This window comes from Convolutriloba macropyga, chromosome 6 (genome assembly GCF_964194025.1).
Source record: "Convolutriloba macropyga chromosome 6, txConMacr16.3, whole genome shotgun sequence".
NCBI classification, from domain to species: Eukaryota; Metazoa; Xenacoelomorpha; order Acoela; family Convolutidae; genus Convolutriloba; species Convolutriloba macropyga.
Genome location: NC_134473.1, coordinates 55,770,884 through 55,792,546, shown reverse-complemented (window position 1 = coordinate 55,792,546; position 21,663 = coordinate 55,770,884). Strand labels below are relative to the sequence as shown.

Below are 21,663 nucleotides of genomic sequence, written 5' to 3'. Positions count from 1 at the left end.
GCCGGTGACTACTGGAGTGAAATATTCTGTAAAGAGAATAAATTTTGCGTATCATTTGCCATTTCCCCTTTTTGTCGTTTTTGAAGCTATCTATAACGTTATTGGTTGTGCTTTTTGCTGTTTTTGTACTTGGTGTGCATTTCTCTTTATCATATTGATCATTCTCTTCTCCCGTTCTGCTCAATTTTTCCCTAGTGTATCACAATTGTTAGTGTACTCAGCTCGTCTATTTTTCCCGTATTTCCAATTTGGTACTATGTAAAACGTCCGTTTTTTTTCACTGGGGGTAGAATGCTCAATTAGCAGAACTTAACGCTAGCAGAATTGTATTTTTAACACTTTTAAAACCAAACTGTTCGTTTGAAAAATTTTATTTCTTTCAGAATAAATGCATTTTCAAAATTAAGAAATATTGCAGGCGGATTTCTTTCATGAAAAAAGTTGGGTTTAACTAAATCTTGAAATTTTTGGTATTTTGTTGGAAATGGTAAACCAACAAACGTCGCGAACTGAATTGGTATAGAAGGATGACTTTCGGCTAGGTGAGCTGTGTGGTGTTAATTAGGCTAATTTGTGCGATCGGGCTTTGTAGGTTGTTAGTGTTACATTTTCCACTCTGTGTAAAAGAGCGCGCCGTAAGAGGGGTATAAAAAGATACAACACTAAGCTCTTTTTTATCAATCTTTCCCTAAAATCCCCCCTCCAAAACAGAAGAAAAAACCGACCACCCCACCTTCTTACCAACGTTCCTACCTTTTCCTCAATTTCAATCTGTAGTTCTGAAAACGAGGTCTGTATCCCTCCGCGCTCTACATACACACGTACAGGCAACTATCTACCTATCTCTTATTTTATACAACCAGTGCGCTAAACTTACAGCAGGTGAAAAAATTTATCTATTTGAACTGTATACATTATATTTGTGCATGTATGTTTCGTACCAACTACTAAGCGTACTATGAAAGAGAAGAAATTGTTACCATATTTTTTTATTTTTCACTATAATTTTTAGTTTGATTGACGCGCAGTTCGCTTGCGGGATTTCGATTTGACGCGACCGTCGTATTCGAGCGTACATAAAAAGCTGCACACATATATGTACGTACTAATGTAGATTTTGCCTTCTTTTGAATATTTTTAGCGCTTCTCAAAAAGGAAAACCTAGCGTATTAAATTCCAATTTTCTTATAGTTTTCCTCAAAAATTTTCCCAATATTGCTACTTATATTTTTCCATTTCCTTTCCATCAGATGTTATATTTTTATCAAACCAATTTCTTGCATTTATTTTTTCAATATTTGCCAATTTGTTACAATGAAGCAACGCTATGTACACATTTTCTATCGAACAAAAAATTACTTAGAGTAGAATTAAATTTTGATGATTTAGATCAGTGACAGCTTTGTGCGGAATTCCTTCGCGGATTTTGGCCACGACCAACAATGTCTTCATTTATGCCCCACTCGGCAAATGCCCTTTCGTCTCTCTTTTCTTCAGACCCGAACGCAGCAGCGGCTGCTGCATCGTCACAAAACCGAAGTATTATTCAATCCAATCATTTATTACAACAAACTGCGCCCCCAAATCAGGCCGTGAACCCACAAACACATAACAGCCAATTCTCATCACGAATTGCTAACACCTTTGGCAATTTTAACCCTATCCAGCAAACTTTTGAAAAGTTTTCACCCTTGCAAAACAAAACAGCTTTCGCCAGACAACCGTCGAGCCATGGTCAACAAAATGCTCCTACACATCGCAATTTGGTGATAAACACGACACAAGCAACCAATCAAAACTCAGCAAACTTTTACCGATTTTCTAACAGTTTAAATCCGAACACAGCTCAAGGACTCCAACAAAACTCATCAAACTTTACCGTGCCTTCTCAATTTAGACTAAACGCTGCCGATTCGCCCAACTACATTCAACTAGCAGCCGAAAAGGTTGCATCATTTCTCAACACCGATTCCGCATCCACGTTCAAAAACCCATTTTCGGCAAATTTTTTTGGTACAGCTCCTGGACAAGCAAATCCAGGTCTTCAGCGTAACTTTCTGTCAAGAACTTCGGGAAATATTTCCGGATCTTTGGCAGCTGCGGGGGATCATCCGGGTAAAGTTACCCCTTCGCTTTCTATGGGACTGGGTAACCAACAGTTGAGCCACATGCAACAGAATCAATCTTTTGGGCAGACGGCCCACGTAGCCACGACTCAGGCAAACCCGGGTTTGTTCTATCAACCAATCACGATGCAGGGTAATTTGCAACATGGAAGTAGTTTGAACCCAACCGGATTCCAGCAAATTGTTCCAGGGGTTCAACAACAAGCTGTCCAGCAAAGACCCGCGCACGTAGACGTTGCTGGTAATGTTTTTGTCGGAATGCAGAGTGCCCAGCCGACGTTACAACAAGCCCCGAACGCAGCAACAAACGTTGCAGCCGCAGCCCAATTTGCCAGAAAACCAGCCCAAAATCTAATCCAAACTCAAGGTGCTCAGTATGCTACTCCAGCTGCAGTTTTACCCAATCAGGCAGGGTTCGCCCCGACGGCAGCAGCGTTTCAGAACCCACAACAAATTGCGACAGGTTTTACTGCAACTAACATTCAAGGTGCAACACCAGCACAACTTGAAGCCGAACAGCGATTTAGACGAAGCAAAGACTTGTTCCAACAATCACAGACGTCAAAACTTAATCCTGGTTCCTTTGTGGGTGTCAATACTGGCACTTCGGCCTTGCAGAACGTCGCTCAATTGAACAGTGGATTGAGTGGAAGCTACCAGTCTGTTTTCTCAGATCCACAATTGAATCAAACTTTTCAAGCCTTTCAGCAACAACCCTCGACAAACTCAATTTTGAACCCAACAGAGCAACTGAGCACGTTGCAAAGGCAGCAGCCAATGTATGTCTCTATGGACGGGGGTCTGAACTTAATTAACCAACAGAAAAACAACGATGTCCAGTTACAGCAACAAAATTTGCTATCGGCGTTAGAAAGAAGTCGAGCGTTAGACAGGTTGTCAATTGAGCAGTTATACACTCAGCAACGGTCACGAAGTTTAGACCAAACGGACACTTTAAATTCTCCAAGCATAGCAGGAACTGGACAGAACACCCCAAATTTATCTTCTGCAACGACGTTGACGGTTCCCAATTCTCAAATCGGTGCCAATTCACGATTTCCTCAATTTCCTGTTGATTTGGCGCATAGACTACACGCACAACATGCAACCGGCTATCAAATACCTCCAGAGTTCTCAAAGAGATCCGTGTTAGATAGCGGATTCCGACCAATGGATCAGCAGTTACTGAAAAATACATTGGATACTTCTCTTCAACCGAAATCAGTGTCTTTTAACGTCAATCAGAGCACGCCTACGCATTCCAACGTCTCTCCATCTTTAACAAAACTATCCGAACTATTTCCAGACTGTGCCGAGTGCCGCCGACTGGAAGAGAACCGTCGGCTTTTCCGGGCAAGTTTAAAACTCGGCAGGCCGAATCCATCCGAAAGTTGGTCAGATTACATGAAAGAAAATGATAGATTTATCAGTTCTCAAGATGAAGACAGTCTGAGGAAGTTAGCCAAGATGGTCTCAGCGACGTTTTCGGGCGACTCCGATAGTGCGGATTCGGAGGGCAGGTTCACCCGGGGATACGGAGGGGCTACTTCCGACTACCCATACACCTCTCGCTACGCTCCTGAAACTGCAAACAAATTAGGTCATGGATTTGGCTCAGTACGTTCCCTGCCTTCATCTTACGTCGACCAATTAGAATCGAGTTTAGCCCGAGGAGTTCTCGATTCGCCAGGAAGTTTGAGAGCTCGGAAGACGAACTCACTCTCCGAAGTTGACATGCAACGTCGTCTAGAGATGGAACGAGATTTGATGCGTCCCTCCAGAAGTAGAGCACCCTCACACGACTACCTTGTGAACACAGAGTACGCAAAAGCGGCTGCTTACGCTGCAGAGTTAAATCAAAAACTGGGCGCCTTCACTGCTGAAATGGAGAATTTATCTCTCGACAGAAGTAAACTTCGCGGTCGTTCTAGGGATCGGAAAACAACTGAAAAAGACCGCCGAATGTCGTCCCGAGACAACACAACTCGCGAGCGATCAAAATCTCGAACATTAGAAGATTCTACTGCCACGGCGGGTTCCAGACTTCGCAGTGCCTCACCAGAACATGTTAAAATGAGTCGACGCCTTGACAGGATTGGGAAAAGTGCCCGTGATTACTCACCAGTCGGAGTTTCTTCCATGGCTACAAATTACGCCGACTCAGGCTTCATAAATGATGGTTTCAGCAGTATTTCAAGATCTCGGAACCGAAGTTCGTCGAAAACAAGAATCAACAACAATTACGACGAAACCGTGGATAATTACTCGGGAAATCGAAGACGTTTAGGATCCAACAAAGAGAGGAACTCATTTGTCGAAGATGACATCAGGAAGAAACCCGGCCGTGACCGGAATCGCGAGTCGCGACGTGGTTCTTTCTATGAGTTACGCCCTCATGACCGACGTTTTGGAAATCGAGACGTTGAGTCAAGCAGTTCCTCAATTGACCGACTTTCGAGCCCCGATAGACGGAACCGAAAAGCAGGGACTTCTCAGATCAATCAAAGTTACGATGTCAACAGGACGATGCGAGATCGGTCATCATACAGAGATCGAGATCGGATCTATGAGCGAACGGTTGAGATGGACAAAAGCCGAAGACTTCCGGAAGTGCCTGGGAATAATTACTCAAACGAGTCTGGATACTCGTCGCAAAGTCAACGCGCTACTCGCGACGACAATGAACGCTACGCTCGAAACAACTCGAGCAATCATCGAGACGCAAATCCGATGTACAAACCCAGTAATCACCCTGGTCAACGCGACAACCGCGGGTACTACCCCGAAAATGATTATTACAATAACAACAGTAATTTTAGCAATAGTCAGGCAATGAACAATCAGCAATTTCCTCAAAATAATCAAGGAGTGTATTCTAACCAGCAAAACCAGCAGAATTATTATGGCAACAGCAGTTATAACCAAGATTCCGGTTATGGCATGAATGCTAATGACCCCTACAGGCAAGGTAACCAGGGGAGTAATTACAATGATATGCACGTGAGCAACAATCCCAATCAGAATCAATATCAACAAAATATGATGGGAAACAACAATAATAACAACAGCTCAAACAACAATATGTTCATGAATCAACAAAATAGAGGTGGGCAAAATTTCAACAGCAATTACAACCCAAATAGCAATTATAACAACCAAAACAACCCCACCTTCAATAGCGGCATGAACAATTCTTCCTTACACACTGGAGGCACTGCCGTAAACAACAACATGATGGGTATGGGAGGAGTAAACAACCCAAGTATGGGCAACAACATGGGAAGCATGAACAGTAACATCAATCAAAACAACAACACCAACAATCCTGGGGTCGGTGTCATGGGGGGAGGAGGGAGTGGGATGATGGGGGGCAGTAGCAATCAGCAGATGGGGGTTGGAGGAGGTAGCAGGTAAGCTGTGTAAGTGCTGTTCCTTTCATGTCTCTTCTTCCATCAATACCACACACACACTCCACTTCTGCTATTTCACTACTTACTACTTAACTTTTACAAATTTTGGGTCTTCCCCATTATACCCCCTCCCATCGGCTTAGTGGTCATATAACGTATATAACACACCCATCCCCCATTACCGTAAATATGCATAATGGGAAAGACCCCAAATTTTTGTAGCAACCCAACTTAGAACACTACGAGACAAACTTTCAAAAACGCAACATACAAAATGTAATTTATTCATGGGAAACAAAAACAGCAAAAATTTTTTGATAAATGCGGTGAACCGACCGGGGTAAGAAGAAACCTTATTTACGGCATAATCGTTTTTATTATTCATTCTTCGGTATCAGTTTTTTGTTTTTGTTAGTTTTGGGTTTTCATATATGTGGAGTCAACTTGCACGCTATTTGTCTGTATATATATATTACACAAACAAACAATCGAGAGACCATTTTTTCATCTGGTAGAATTAATTTGATAGTTCTCTTTTTGTTCGGTGGAAAAACGGACAAAAACTTCTCAAAAACTTGATCAAAAAATAAAATCTGAAAAATTTGAGATTTCATAAGCAGAAAAATGATTGTAAGCGGATGGTATAAAGATTGTGAAAAAATTTTACAATCTTATTTTACCAAAATTTTTAAAGTTTCAGATCAGTACGTCAATAAAACTTGGTCCAACAAAAATTTCAATAAAACTAATAGTTAATTTATTGGAAGAATTCAGAAAAAATATTGATGTTTATGAAATGGTAGCTTTTATTGTATTCCTTGAAAGAGTTTTTCCATTTTTAAGCCATTGAAGCACCTCATATACTTCAAATCTACGAACTTCTACGAAGATGTTGGAGATACAGAACATGTTTCAATTGAAATTATGAATTTTTGTTTTTTCTTGGTTAACTTTAAGGGAAAAAATGGTTAAATTTAAGGAAAATAGTAAATTCTCAAAGAAAAGCGTAAAATTTAATTTAAACTTGGTCTAATTTTAACCTCTATTTCTGTCGCTAGTTTCAGCAACCGCGCATTATAAGAAACTTTACTGATAAGTATTCCCGTTTCACACTTAAGCTCAATATGAAAAATAATTTCGTGGTATCTATACTTCTTAATTGATTTTTTCTCTAGAACGTCCGATAAAAGTAATCAAAATTCTATATTGTAATATTGTCCGAATAGATTGTTTTATCTTTTGCTGGGACGACAGGTCATTTAGTGCTACCACGGATAGACCTTCGTTGTGCTAGTTGATAAAAAACTCTGCCGTACAATTTGCCTGCTTACGTAATACCGTTTAGATTGACCAATCACAGCCTCCGAATGAATCTATCAACCATTTTACATAAATTATCCGCTAAACACCCTTTCGGAAAATACTATGTCTACTGTTTTATCGAGTGTTTTGATCTTGCGTGAAAGCGGATGCAGCCGATATAAGATTTTTAAAACAAAAAGAATTTTAAATGTTTTTTTTAGGTTTTGAGGAATTTTGAATTGTTTCGAAATTTGATATTTTTCCCGCAGTGTTCAGTTAGTGAGTGGAATTTTTTTAGTGCCAATTAGGTTTCAGTAGTTGGGTTGCTACAATATTTTCAACTCACATAAATTTTCCCACGCTAGAATTGTTTCCTCCTTTTCACATAGTCTTATTTTTGTTGTTCATTAGTATAATTCTGGGCTGACTAACTGTAGAAAACATACCTCATGCAATATTATGGTCTCCACTTCGTGTCAAAAACTTGGACACGAAGTGGAGAATTATGGTCTCCACTTTCGTGTCGGATCAAGCTTCGCAAAAACGTTGATGCGTGATTGCTGGAAGACAATGCTTACCTAATTGTTAGATAAATTCAGAACTGAAATTTAAAAAATCAACGACGTTAGTACTGATTCAGCGGTATAAGCTGATTCAAGGAATAATGAAGTGTATATAATGAAGCGTAGTCGGGAGATATTTCAAACTTGGAGAAAAGGGCTCCAGTTAAAAAAAGATTTTAAAAAAATTGTTGAAGCTAACGAATAAAATGTTTTATGATTAATAAATCACAGTCACTGGCAATTGTTTACTCCGTCTCAATAAAAAGAACTTTCTGGGCTAACTGATGCTAACTCAAACTGATTTAATAGTATCAAGCGAGATAATGTATCTGAATTTTGTGACAGACAATTATGTTACGAAATGACGAAATTGAAATTTGAGGTTTTTATAAACTTAAATTGAAGTTTATTTTTAGTATTTCAATTATTATATTACTCCATAACAATTACTCAAATTTCATAGACAGTTAAGTCAAAACACGACAAACAGTAGATATTTTTTGCTTATCCACCTACGACAAAACTTAGATTCTGATGTAGGTTTTTTCTCAATTCAAAGAATTATTTTTAAAATCATATGCATTGCGCAAAAAATGTAAATGCATTCTTTTTATGCTGTCATAAAGTCTGTAAATTTTTAAGCCAACCTTTTTTTGGATTTTAGAAACCGTTGATGGTGAGAAACTACAGTAATCCGCAAACATTAGTTTTGCATCAAATCTGATAATACAGAAGTGGCTTGTATCAGTTTGTTTATATTTCAAATATATTTTAAAATGCATTTATTAGACAAAAGAAATAGCTGATAAGGGTACGCATATAAAAATGCGTAAAAAATTGCAAACGTTTTGAAACTTTAGACCTATAATATCTCTGATTGAGGCTTCAACAAAGATCTGGATTCGCATAAAAAATTGTCAATGCTCTTGCAGTTCATTAATCACATAATCGTTGGAAATAAATATTTGCCACTTTCTTCAAAATTTTTTAGGATGAATTGCTCAAAAATCAAAAACAGATTTTTCTTAAGAAAAATGTTCCCCTACTTTTGCCGACAATACAACGCTGAGTTTTAAACTGACAAAAAATAAGTCCCTACTGTTGAACTCAATTGCAGAAACTTAGCAAGAAAGAAGTTACTCTTAAATAGCATTAAATATGATTATGATCACCAATGTTGCTTCACTAATAACACTGCGTGCACGCAAGTGGGCGATTACATTTATCATAAATTTTTGTCAAAAATTAGTTTGAACGATTTTTTTTTACTATGAAGGATGAGTGATCTGATAATGTCAACGAGATGATAAATACATCAATTAAAAACCTTATAAAAGATATTTCTCAAGAAATTTTTCAGCTCATCGTCTGTCTATGCTTTCAGTTAAAAAAGAATAATTTTTCGTCATACTTAAATTTGTCAAAACCAACAGAAACATGTGGAGTATTTTGGTTGCTCTCTTAGAGGGAAAGCAATAAAAATATTTTAGGAGCGAGTTTTGACTCAGTTCTCAATTTTGGTTTCACTTCTTCCGGATAAATTTGTTGGTATAGCTTTTTGGTGACTTTGGTCGCACCACCTGGTGACTTTTTGCCATTAGTAATGTAAATCTTTTGCCAACTAAACAATAAGTGGAAAAAATAAGACAGAGTTTCCATGCCTCAATTATACAGAATAACTGAATGAGTCCTGTTTTCTTATTGCAGCGTCCTTTGATATCTATCTTACAATTTTTTTGTAAACTTTCTTGTAAAGAGGGTGCCATTTTTGCCCTCACTTTACCCCACTTTCCTCCCTTTGAAGTTTAGGATGCAAGATTTTTCGGGATGCTTACCAGGCAGCTACTATTATTAGATTTTATTGCTTTTCACAATGAAAAAAATCAACACTGTAATAAAAAAGCATATTATGCTCCGAATTTTGCATGCATAATGAATGCAATAAAAATGGTCAGAGCTGAATGGTTTCACGGTGGATTTTTCAGTATCGAAAAAGCCATTTTATTTCACAGGCAGTGATTTTTATTACCAGTTAAGTTATGAACAAATGCTGTTTTTGTAAGCCTGATTGTCAGAAAGAAGCTAAGCAATAAAATATAATTAGTCCGTCAAAAATGAAAAACAATAAGGCTTTTTAATTTGACGTTTAAATTATAGAAATTTTTATAGCAATTCTATTAAGAGAAATGTTTATAGCAAATTTATTCTAACAATTATATGCTAACAATTATATTACTTCAGTGCATAAAATGTAGTATTTGGCTCTTTTCCCATTATAGACCCCATGACTTAGCTATGTAGATGCTTGAACTGTTAAGATTGTGCCCCCTCCCACCCACTCACAGTACGTTATGTATCCCCCCCCCCCCCCCCCACGTTAAGGAGTACGTTCCATTGCATATTAAATAATTATGTAAATTATGAAACGTCCACTTGGGGGTTGCGAAAAAGATTCATCCACTTAACTGGGTGGGTGCGCAAATGGAAGAGATTCAGTAGTTTATTTTGTAATAGCACGTGCTCTATAAGTGAGGTGTGCATAAACTATTGGGGTGGGGTACAAACAGAAAAGATCCAAACTCACAGCCCCTGTTTGATCTGAAAAAGAAGAGAAGGAGATAGCAGGGGAAGAAATGACATTTTAGTTTATAGTTGTACTTTAATCCATTAGAACTGACTTATTTTTAGAAAGGAGGGAATAGTTATAGTGTGGTGGAAATCTGAACCGATTTTAATCACTTTTTTAAATCATTAACTTATCCTGCTACTAATCAAATGATCATTTGTGTGTTTCACTTTCAACTGGTTTCATCAATTCTGATTGTTGTTCCTTTTTAACATCATCATAATTCAACATTTAAAATGCCTGATCTCTAATTATACAATGCCACAATTTTCGGATCTATTCTGTTTTGCCCCCCCCCCCCCCACAGCTTCGTGAGCACAAATTTTTCATGACCCCCAGGCGCATTTTCTTACATAGTAACGTGCTATATAACAACATATAATTTGTAACTGAGGGTCATAAAAAACACTGGGGGAGGGGAACAGAAAAGATCCCATTTTTCCATATACAGTGACAGATTTTAAAATTTTCAAAGTGAGTGTGTCAAGTACATGTTACCTGGCTCTGATGAAGTCACTGAGAAAACCTGTCTTTACTCGAGAACCACGCAGTGGTTGGGGATGTCAGACTAAATTTTGAAGTAATTTCAGCAGAGTCACATAGCCTTGATTGTAACAAGCACTTTGCGATTTTTAAAGTTTGCAACTGTATTTAGAAAAATCTGTCTCTCTAGAATCTAGCAAGGCAGAGATCTGGCAATTTAAAACTTGCTCGTAAGCATATTTCAATTTTAGACACGATAAATGAGCTTTATTTTCAGATTAATTTAGACAACAAACTGCAGTCGTGAACTGAGAACTACAAATTTACAATAGTGTAACAATAATAAGCAGTGTCGATAAATTGGTAACGTTTTACAGCTGGTAGGACTTTTCAAAAAAACTCCGCCGTTTTAAAGGTAATAACGCAAAAATTTTAAAGATATAGTACTTTGGGTCTTCGATCAGTACATTTTAAAACATTTTTAGTGCAAAAAGTTTTATCTTATACAGTGTTGTCAGTCAAAATTTTTTTCCACTAAAGAAATAGTTGCTACAAAACTTCAAAAAAGGATTAGGATGTAAGGCTCTATATGAAGGATATTACTTATGGCTGAGATTCGAATTAAACGTTTATTTTACATTCAAACTACTGTCAAAGTTTGTGAACATTATAACTGGAGAAATATATTATGAAGACAGTTGATCAAACATAAAGTGGTTCGGAAAGCTGAACAAGAAATCATTTTTGTCAACTGTTTTTTTGCGATGTTGAAAAGCAGTTTGAAAAAGTGTTGATGTTAAAAAGAAGTTTGAAGTTCAAGTACGTCGATGACAATGAACTCGGAGTTATGTATTTTGATAAATGCAATCTGTGAGCAGCATTCCCAAATTTCAAAAGAAGGAATAGTTACCCGTCTTAAAACTGATAAAAAAACCGTTTTTCTAAAACTTCAGTTAAAATTTATTAGAAATTGCGGTTTGCACAATTTTTACCTAGGCAATAAATGTAGCTAGTTCTCGAACAGTCCAAATGACCAGGTGTATACTTTTATAGACTGAGTAAGAAGAACGAGGAGACTGAACTGAGGTCTACATGTTACTGAATTTTTTTTACAATAGGTCTATTAATTCCAATATTTATTCAATCACAAAATTTACTCATAGTTTTGCTAACGCGAGCACAGAATTGTGAAAAATCTATTTTTTAGGCTTCCTCAATGTGAATTTAGATCATTTACTTTCTCAAGTTTATTTAAGAGGTGAATCTGTGCAATCTTATGGGCAATGAAGAATTTAAAAAGTTCCTATTCTGACTTGTTGGCTCCTATTTCAATAAAACGGATATAAATAATCTTTATGGTGCTCAACTTTCAAACATATTCAATTTTGTGTGCCTTCCGCGGAAAAGTGTGGGACTTAAAAAAACATTGTTAATTTCCTCTGATACACATAAGAATAAAGTGCAAATGGTAAAAGAGGCATTGTAAAGTTTAGAATATAATATTATGTAAAATTATAAAATCATGAATTTACTTATCTAAAAATTTGATCTTACATTAGTAAAAGATGGCCTAAAATGCGAGCATAAAAAGTTCTCACAAATTTTTTGTGATGAGGATTGTGAAGTTTTGTGAAGTTCTCACAAATGTCATGAGGATTAAAAAAATTTAAAATCGAATGCTCTCAATGTCATCTTTCATATCAGTTACTTTTGGGTCTTTCAAAAATTCTTTCAAAAAATATTCTCTCGGTTCTTTTTTAAGGAAGCTTTTGATGTTGTTTTCAGTCTTATGTTAGAAGGCAGGCTATTATAAATTGGAATGGCTTGCTTAATAAAAGAATCAGTTAACAACTTATTGTTCTTTCTTTTATCGATCGTTTTTTTTGACCTGCCATGTTGTTTTATTCTCATGGTAGAGAGAGGTTCAATACTATATGCTAAAAGATCATTGCTGAGTAAGCGAAAAAAAATATTTTGAGCAAAGATATTTCAAGAGAAAAGAAACTGGTAATATTTTGTTGCGAAGTTTGAGATCTGTGGACCGATCGTATTTTCTCTTATTAAAAATGGTTTTCATTCCCCAATTTAATTTTTGTTTTAAAGTTGTGAGTTATGACTTCTGCAACCCCATCCAAATCAAAGCATAATAAAGTAGATGACCTAATGCATTAAGTAATAAGATATTCGTTTTCTCTGGTAATATTTTACTAAGTGTTTTCAAAACTTTTATTCCACAAGCCGTTCTCTGAAGAATCCTTTTCACTTCTCCATTAAACTTTAGTTTGCTCTCAATAACTACGCCAAGATACTTCGCTCTATTTGTTCTGCTAATTTTTCATTGTTGACATTCAGAACAGTATTTTTTAACCTCTTCCTGGTGCTGAAAATATTATATATTCTGTTTTTTGTTTGTTCAGCACTAACTGTGACTCTGCAAAAAAATTGATAGTTTTTGAGATGTTATGTTCAAGTTTCATTTTTGACAAAATTTCATCAGTGTCGGACGTAAAATGAAAAGTGTCGCCTGCATACTGGACCACCGTGCAATCTTTTTCTACACTCTTTGCTAAATCGTTGACGTAAATGTTATTTAATAGAGGTCCTAAAATAGTACCTTGTGGAACTCCTCTTTTCAAATTTATTCATTCTGGTTCAATTCCAAATAAGACAACTATTTGCATTCTTTCACTCAAGTAATTCTCTATTAAATTTGTAGCATGTTTTTCAAAACCTATAATTTCAGGTCTCCGTAACAGTATTTTGTGGTTTATAGAATCAAAGTCTATGAAAGATCTAAAAACGCATCTGTAACATTTTTTTCTTGTTGAGTTCTAATCTTATTTGATCTGTAGATTTCGGGATAGCATCAATTGTTGAAATTTGTCTAATATAACCAAATTGACTACAATAATTGCTCCATTTCTGGGAAACTTGTGATTTGTGAACTGAACGCCTTTTCAAAGATTTTTGACAAAGCAGAAGTGACAGAAATAGGTCTATATTTGAATGGGTCTTCGGGATTTCCTTTTTTGAAAAGTGGAGTTACACAAGCTTTTTTAAGATCTTCTGGAAATTTTCCTTCTGTAATGAACTGATTAATGAGATAAAAAAACTCTTAATCAGATTAAAAAACTCTCAGAGACTTTTAAAACTCCTAGTGTCTCTTTTATCTACTACACTATGGCATTATAACAAATAACTTGGTTTTCCTAGTTCTCGAAATTAACAAATTTAGGAAAGAAGTGATGAAGAAAAAATTCCATGTTTCAATACGACATTCAACTCACTTTTTTTCATGGCCTCTAAAAAGTTCTCATTAATACGGCAGCTCTTCATTGCTTAGTTGCAATCAAGCTTTGCTGCTTCTAAGCTCGGGCTTATTTTTTCTGCTTCCTAAATGTTAAGCTTCAGTTTGACTGTTTCATTCCAGCTCAGCGGCTGCATCAAATAAACACAATCGACAAAATAACTCAAACTATCTTACCAGCAAACCCAACTTAGCAGATCAACAAAACCATCAAATCAAGCCTTCAACAAACACCCAACAAGTAAACAACAACAATCAGAGCAGTCGAAACAACAACAATAACACCAATAGCTCTCAACAAGTTCCCAAAAACACTAACAACAATTCTGCCTTTCAAACGAATAACTCCCAATCATCCAATCAACGAAATATTTCAAGTAGTGGTAGCCAATCAAAGCCAGGTGTGCAAAATACTCCATTGGTTACACCTGGCCACATTTCATTCCTCAATAACGAAAGACAGATGTTGCGTGAACACGTGAACAAATGTGAAGGGTTTCTGAAGCAGTCTATTGTGCCCGACGATTGTAAGTGAAGCAATTTCATCTACCGATTTTAATTCAGTTCCATTATATCTCAATGATTTAGAAACCATTTTAGAAACGCGCCTAACAGATAGGATTTTAAGCAAGTTTACTACTTGTTTATAACGGCTCATCTCGTTCATTTAAACATTCTAGAACATTCTGCGCCACATTATATTCAACACCAGCGTTTTTGTTCATTGTTTTGTTAACATTTTAGAAAATGTTTTATTCATCTTTTCTAATCAACTAATTTCATTTTTTAACGCTTTAGAACATTCTTGGTCACATTACAATCAGAATCAACGTTTTAAAAGATTGTTTCTAATTACTTCAGAACTTTTCTAGAACTTTTTGAACTTTTCTAGAACAATATTTATGACATTATATTCAGAGTAAGCGTTTTGTTCTTACATTTTAAAATGCGACCAAAGCGCAGCCTCAAAAAGTTTCATACTTAGCTTTAGATTCATCCCAAATTAATTTTCAGCGGTCGATTTTGTCAACTCAACTATCAGAAGATCCACGCACCTCATTGATGACAGTTTCTCAAGGGCCAATAAATTGTCCCAGCCTAATTTGGTAAGTTCAATTAACAACACCAGCACACATATATCGACTGTACTTACTCAGATGGTATCATAGCAGAGAAACGAAACCTTGCTAAGATATGTATCATCTCGGAAATTGTACTGACAATTGCTATACTTTGTTAAAATCCTGTTAAAACCCATTTTTGTGAGAAACTTTGATGACCGAATAATCTGTTGATAGGGGTCTGATGGCTGCAGTTTATTTTGAAGTCAGTGATCGTGACTCTTTTAAAAGAATATAATCATGAATAATATCATGCGCTTTGCAAATTAAATGCTGAACAAAAGGCTGATTAATTTTAATATTGAACAGATAACTCCTGATGGTTAACGATAAAAAATTTTCATGACAATACAATAAACAAAAGTAAACGCTCAAATATCAAAATTATTAAGTAAACTGCTTGTTTTTGGAAAAGTTTTTCCAGTAACATTCTAATTTCCGTCTTCTTTGTTCCGACCCCACTTGTGAGAGGGAGTAACTATGTGTTCAACGGTTTTTTTTTTCGTTCAGTCAAGTTTGGCCGATCTATATATTTATAGTAGAGAGTTAGGAGTGGTATTACTAGAAAGCCCGTCCAGCGTAGAGTGTAAAAATCGTTAAATTTAAAAGCTTTTTAATTATTTCGTCTTTTCCGAGGACTTATCGACTTGTTTAAAATTTTTGTCAACATTTCACTTTTCACTCTGATTTCGTTCACATTCATTACCTTTGTAAAAATTTTCATTTTAAATTTTGCTCAAATATGTTTAACAATTTCAATATTTATGGGTTTGTTTTTAAAATTCAGGCCATATCTAGGCTATTTTTTGTGTCATCGTGGTTCTCTAAGATAAAAAAAGTTTGGAATTGGATCTTGATTTTTCGGTTTTAGAGCCATTTTTTGTTTTTGTTTCCATTCGGCCATTTGACTTCTAATTTGTTTTTTTCTTCTTGACTTTTCATTAAAATAAATTTTACTAAAGTTTTTTTCTTCTTACTGAGTCCCAATACTGACAGGTCCCACTTGAGGTCTCAAGAAGTCTGAAGGAACGCAAATAAAGTTTAGAGTTCAGAGTTTACGGCATTCCTAACATTAAAACTATTTGTTTTGGTAAAATTTAATGAATTTTTTTGGTTTTGCCTATACATATTCTTTCTTTTGCCAATTTATGACGTCTAATGAATGGTCCCACTAATTTCAGCAGTGGAACCATATGAATTTATCAATGTCTAGAGTTTATACGTTTTCGTTTTTATGACTGGACCCCGAATCTAATTTTTGCCTTTCAATTTATAACTAATAAAAGATACAAAAATTAAAATGACGCAATTTTATTTTGTAAATTTTGGAGAGTTTTGTCGATATTTTTTTTCAATTCAAGTGGCTTTTTAGGTTAAAAATTGTTGTTCACAATTGTACCTGTCAAGTATTATAAATGAACTGTGAGTAAAAAATATTTGAATTTTGAGTCCTGAGGGTTTTTCTTTGCTGTTTTGCTCATCAATCTCATTTATTTAAGTTTCATAGGTCAAAACTGAAAGTATCCCAATCTGAAATTCTCCTTCAATTGGGGCTAATGATGAAAGGATGGACGAAAAATTGACGACATTTAATTTTTCGACAAATTCTGAGGTGTTTTTGTGATTTGGTTTCTCCGTTTTGCTTTTCTTTTTGGTAAGTTTGATTCTTTACAAAAAGACTTCTGGTTTATTTTGATTACTGACAAGTGCTATTGGTTTTCACAAGTTGCAAAAATGGGCCATTCAGCATTGTTTTGTCGTTAATAATCTGTTCTATCTGCTTCTTTCACCAGCTTATTTGCTTGTGCTCAAGAGATTTAGTGTTTTAGAATTTACTGTGAGGTTGCTTTTGGTTTACACCGCAATTTGTTAAAGATCTTTCTTTTGTTCGGATCTTTTGTTGGGGTGGGTTTGATTTTTTTGGTAAATTTAGTTTTATTTGTATTGTTTTTCTTCTTAAGAAGTTACAAAAAGTTCTTTTTATGTCTGTCGTTTTGTTTTTTTCACTGTTTGTTCTATTGAATTAAAATAAAATTGATCCCACTGGTATGAATCTTTTTTTTCAATTTTGAGAGTCTACCAGAACTGATTTTTTAGAGGCAGTCCGTCTCTTCCTCAATTCCTCAATTCATAGACAAGTGAGACTCTATTGATGATGAGTGGGGTCGGAATTTGATATGCACATTAGCAAGGCTGCTTGTTAAGTTTTATATGGGTCGACTGAAAATCGACACAAATTTATTTGCTACAAAAATAGAAAAATTTCTTTTGGAAGGTAATTAGCCTATTTTTTGTAATAAACATTAAGATAAGTTCACATAAACTTTTTTTGGTCTAGAGCATAAAACTCCTGAATTTACCGTCCAAACGGTTTCTTGGTAACAATGGAGGCATGATCAAGTTGAAGATACTTAAAAGTTGAAGAGTGGACTTAAAATTTAGGCTTTTCACAGAAAAGAGACGAACTTCTAATGTATTTTTGCTATTTGATTGTTTATTTTTTGTGTGTAATTTTGAACACGTGAGTGTGCAACAAATCATAGTATGCAACCAAACATAGTACGCAACCTGTTTCTGTTAGTGATATCATATCAAAACTGAAGATAAGCAGATTTTAAATGTAAACAATATACTTAAAAATTTGGTTCTTTTATTCAAATTTTCATAAAAAATGTCAGTTCCAAGTTTTCTCGATAGACAAAAAGCCCCCTTTGACTCAAGTCCTAATTTTATAAGTGATTGACAAAAATATCAGCTTGATTGTAATAGTGTTTCAGAGACCATGCAGCATTGTACCGTTGTTCTCCGCAAAAAGTATGTATAGCAAAAAGTATGTGAACCCTGTATAGCACTTTTCATTTGTTAAAATTTTCACAAAAAAACTTTTGATTGAAGGTGCTTACGGACATATTTCAATTTTTGAATGAGGGATTCTGTGATGAAATTTGTTATTTGTTTCCAGAATAAGACTGCTTTATCTCTCTTGACCTATTTGCGGCAGCAAAGAAAGGCCTTTTCAATCTCGCCTTTCTTTTCGCAAACTTAATTGCTTCATTTGCCACCACATTTTTGTTTTCTCTTTTCGGCCACCGTGAGCAAAGCGTATATTTCACCTATAGTGCTGTGCTGCTTACAACTCTCGATTTCAATACTTTGTATTCCCTAGTCCCTCAATTTAATCAAAACAGGTCAATTTGAAACAAACAATTGCTTCCTCTCTTTCTCCGCCTTTTAAAGCAATTTAATTACCTGAACTGTTTTCTGCGTTTTCTGTTCTCAGAACAAAAAACTTGAAAAGAGCACCGTTTTTTCAACAGACGTGCAAAGATTTGATTCTGATGCGAGTAGAATCAATGGCAATTTTGAGACTTTTATTGTAACAAAGGATGAGATAGGATAAAGCTCCCCAAGGCAGTATAAAAAGAGCATTTGTTTTAATTTGTTTTCACTTTTATTGTCTAGACCCCCCGTCGTTTAATGCTCTTAGTTCCCTTAAAAGTGGAGGATTTCTAGTTCCATTGAAATACAACCCGCCGGGCCAAATATTCGAGAATGATAGAAGCGATGCAAGGCTATAATTCCAATAATTCGCATCACTAGTTTTTCACGTGCTTTTGGTCTCGTTCAGTCTACAGAACTGGCGGAAAACCGCCCCGTAGTTAACCGTGGGAGTTAACTTCCCCCCTTAACAAACACGCCATAACAAACCTGCTAAGTGGTAATTTCATTTTGCGTTTATTGCGTTGAAAAGTGAATTTGTAAGGGTTCAATTTGCCTTTAAAAGGCCTTTCAAAGTCTGTATTTTGACTGCACGTGACGCTTTCAAATAAAATAACCTCTCCTCAAATTCTTGCTAAGCTACTTTGTGCCTTTCATTTTCTCCCCCCCCCCCCCCCCCCCATATCACCGTCTCCCGCCTCCACTACCTTCTTCTTGCTGGCCCCCATAAGAAGTCTTTTTGTTGTAAGTAACAGTTAATTGACTTCCAATCAATAGTTCTTATCTTTCGAGTTTTACGCGCAGATTTGTTCCCATCAAAGGATGTTCTCGAAAACAAGGGTAACGGCGGATAGAAAATGGAGAGAAGGGCGAAAACAAAGGAGTAAAAAATTGAAATGAGTTAGTGAATGTCGGCAGTGATGTTTTCAACTTCCTTCATTTTTCTGCGCTGACCAATTCTAAACGTCTGGAAGAGCGCTGTAAAATGCATAATTCAAAAGAGCCAGGTTCAAGAGTGTTTGCTACCCAGAATTATGTGGCCGTGTAAAAATAAAGCACGAACATGCAAGTTTTTAGTTGTCAGACTTTTTCAGTTTCAGATTCTAGAGTGCCAGAACCAGATTTTCCTTTATAATTGGCCAGATTTAAAAAACTTAACTGCGTGTTTTAAGTGTTGCTTATGTGACTCAGATTAAATCAATGCGGAAATATGGCATGTGACAACAACCACGTTTGGTTCGAGATGTAAACCAGAATTTGACCTATACATACTTGATATGCGGTCTATGCAAGTTTTAAGACCTGGCACAGTATATATATATATATATATATATATATATATATATATATGTGTGTGTGTGTGTGTGTGTGTCTCGCGCAGTTTAGAATTAGGAACTAGAGATCTGGGATTTTGAACTTTACAATAAACATTTCAGGCAATGTAACATGAATCTGCGCTAGAGTCTCTTAAAGCAAACTGCCTCATAGAACTGGCGGATAGGGAGCAAAAAATGCTTGGCTAAACGCTTGTGGTGATTCATTTGCAAAAGTTCTTCAATTAATGTGATGGTTTCAAACAAACATCAATAAACTTAGAAGTTTTATTTAAGTTTCAAAAAACGAAAGAAGAACTTACCTGACGAACTTTGTCAATAAGTAATGGCCACGAAACTAAATGGCGCTATCATTATCTTATTGACCTATCAATCATATGTCAGAAGTAAGTTCTCCCACCAACAGAAACCTGATTCTAACACCCACCGACCTCCAACTAATGAACTCGATTGTACCTAGGCCATATACGATTCTCATGAAATGTCGATGAAAAACGAAGATTATCTCCGGGATTCGGAACTAAAATCTATTCCCATATCAATCATGTAAAATATTTTTTAGCTAATCTAAGTTTTCTCCGTATAATTTTGCATTGGTAAGTACTATAAATACGAGCTGATTTTTGTATATTTTCAGTATCAATTTTAACTTAAAATTCATTTTATTGAATTCTTTGACCCGTGTTATCGGCCACGACAATGGTGTCCAGACCAGCTACAGTCAGACAAATTTTGGATCTGAAGAATGCAGAATCATCTACCGCATGGATTATGTCTTTTGTGGTGAAATGTTGCTCAGAGAAGAAAGAGGACAAGATCAACACCGATGGTACTATACAGGACCTACAGGTAAACAATCTCTTTCTTAGTATGTGCGGGCAAGATGCAGTTATTAAATTTAGGAGCCTAATTAGTCCTAGGAATTTGATAGACACTCCGTATAAAGACATCAGACTGGCGATTTCAAATTATATTTCTCCTAAGGAGAGAGTAGTAACAGCAGAAAGAGCTAAATTTCAATCTGTTATAAAAGGTGTAGGTGAGTCAGATGACGATTTTCTAGCGCGTCTTAGAGAGCAAGCACGCTATTGCGACTTCGAAAAACTCTAAACAGCGGCCAACCCCGAGGAGGAGTTGGTAAAATTAAAGTTTATTTCAGCTTTGAGGGACCCTGAAGGCAAAACTTACCCAAGCACGGTGTGAGCAACATCACTACCGAACACCCATCTGCTGTGAAGGGTTACAAAGCTCATGTGAAGCTGATGCCAGGATCACAGCCAATGTTCTGCAAAGCCAGAAAATACCTCTACCTCTTCAAGACAAGGTCACAGAGAAGCTAGAACAGATGGTTAGACAGGGCATCCTTGAACCGGTTCAGCCAGGAGGAGTCCAATAATGCATCTCCAGTGCTTCGGCTGAGAAAGAAGAATGGAGAACTGAGACTTTGTTTGGACTTGAAAGTGCATATCAATGGCAGGTTCATGGATGACGACTACCCAAAACCAGACATGGAGACGATCTTCAACAACCTACATGGGGCCTCATACTTCGGCACAATCGACCTCTCAGATGCTTACTTTCAAACAGAATTTGACGAAAAGACAAAAGTTATATGCACAATCAACACATCTCGGGGACTGTTCAAGATGTGCCGACTACCTCAGGGATTGAAGAACTTGTCCTTAAGCTTCCAGAATTGTATCCAATCAACACTCAAAGGAATCGAAAGTGTTGTGATCTTTCGAGACGATGTGCTGGTCCATAGAACTACCAAGGAGCAGATAGACAAGAGAATGCTTGCGGTCAAGAGTCGACTACGTGAGAAAAACTTTACTATTAATGAGAAAAAATCTAATTCAAAACCAGTCAATAGCGTCAGCTTTTTGAGATACTCGATTTCAAAGAAGGGAATAACACCAGATCCCAAACATGTTGAAAAAATTAAAATGCAAAAGCACCAACTAACAACAAACAAATCGAACCGTTTGTTGGGCTGGCTAATTTTTACGGAAGAATTATTCCTGATTTTGCAAAAAAATGCTACCCTTAAATAACATGAGAAATAACGATTTCTCTTGGGGCAACAAAAAGCCTTTGAAGACATGAAATTTGAATTTTGTGCTAATCCATTTGTACAGCCATATAGTTTACAAAAAGAAGCAATAGTTACTA

The 21,663-nt window shown here is 36.2% G+C and overlaps 1 protein-coding gene across 3 annotated transcripts in view; it reads left to right on the top strand.

The window, feature by feature from the left end:
- Positions 1–14,080, top strand: part of LOC142341778 (uncharacterized) — an 87,222-nt gene extending 73,142 nt beyond the window's left edge. The window contains exons 1-3 of one of the 3 annotated variants that reach the window (XM_075392999.1): positions 623–882; positions 1,390–5,545; positions 13,941–14,080. In XM_075392999.1, the coding sequence (XP_075249114.1) occupies positions 1,443–5,540 (4,098 nt within the window). In that variant the 5' untranslated portion in view covers positions 623–882; positions 1,390–1,442 and the 3' untranslated portion in view covers positions 5,541–5,545; positions 13,941–14,080. Of the gene's footprint in view, positions 1–622; positions 883–908; positions 1,099–1,389; positions 5,546–13,940 lie in introns of those variants that run through there. The other 2 variants (XM_075393000.1, XM_075392998.1) reach the window with 2 other exon arrangements.
- The last annotated feature ends 7,583 nt before the right edge of the window (positions 14,081–21,663 follow it).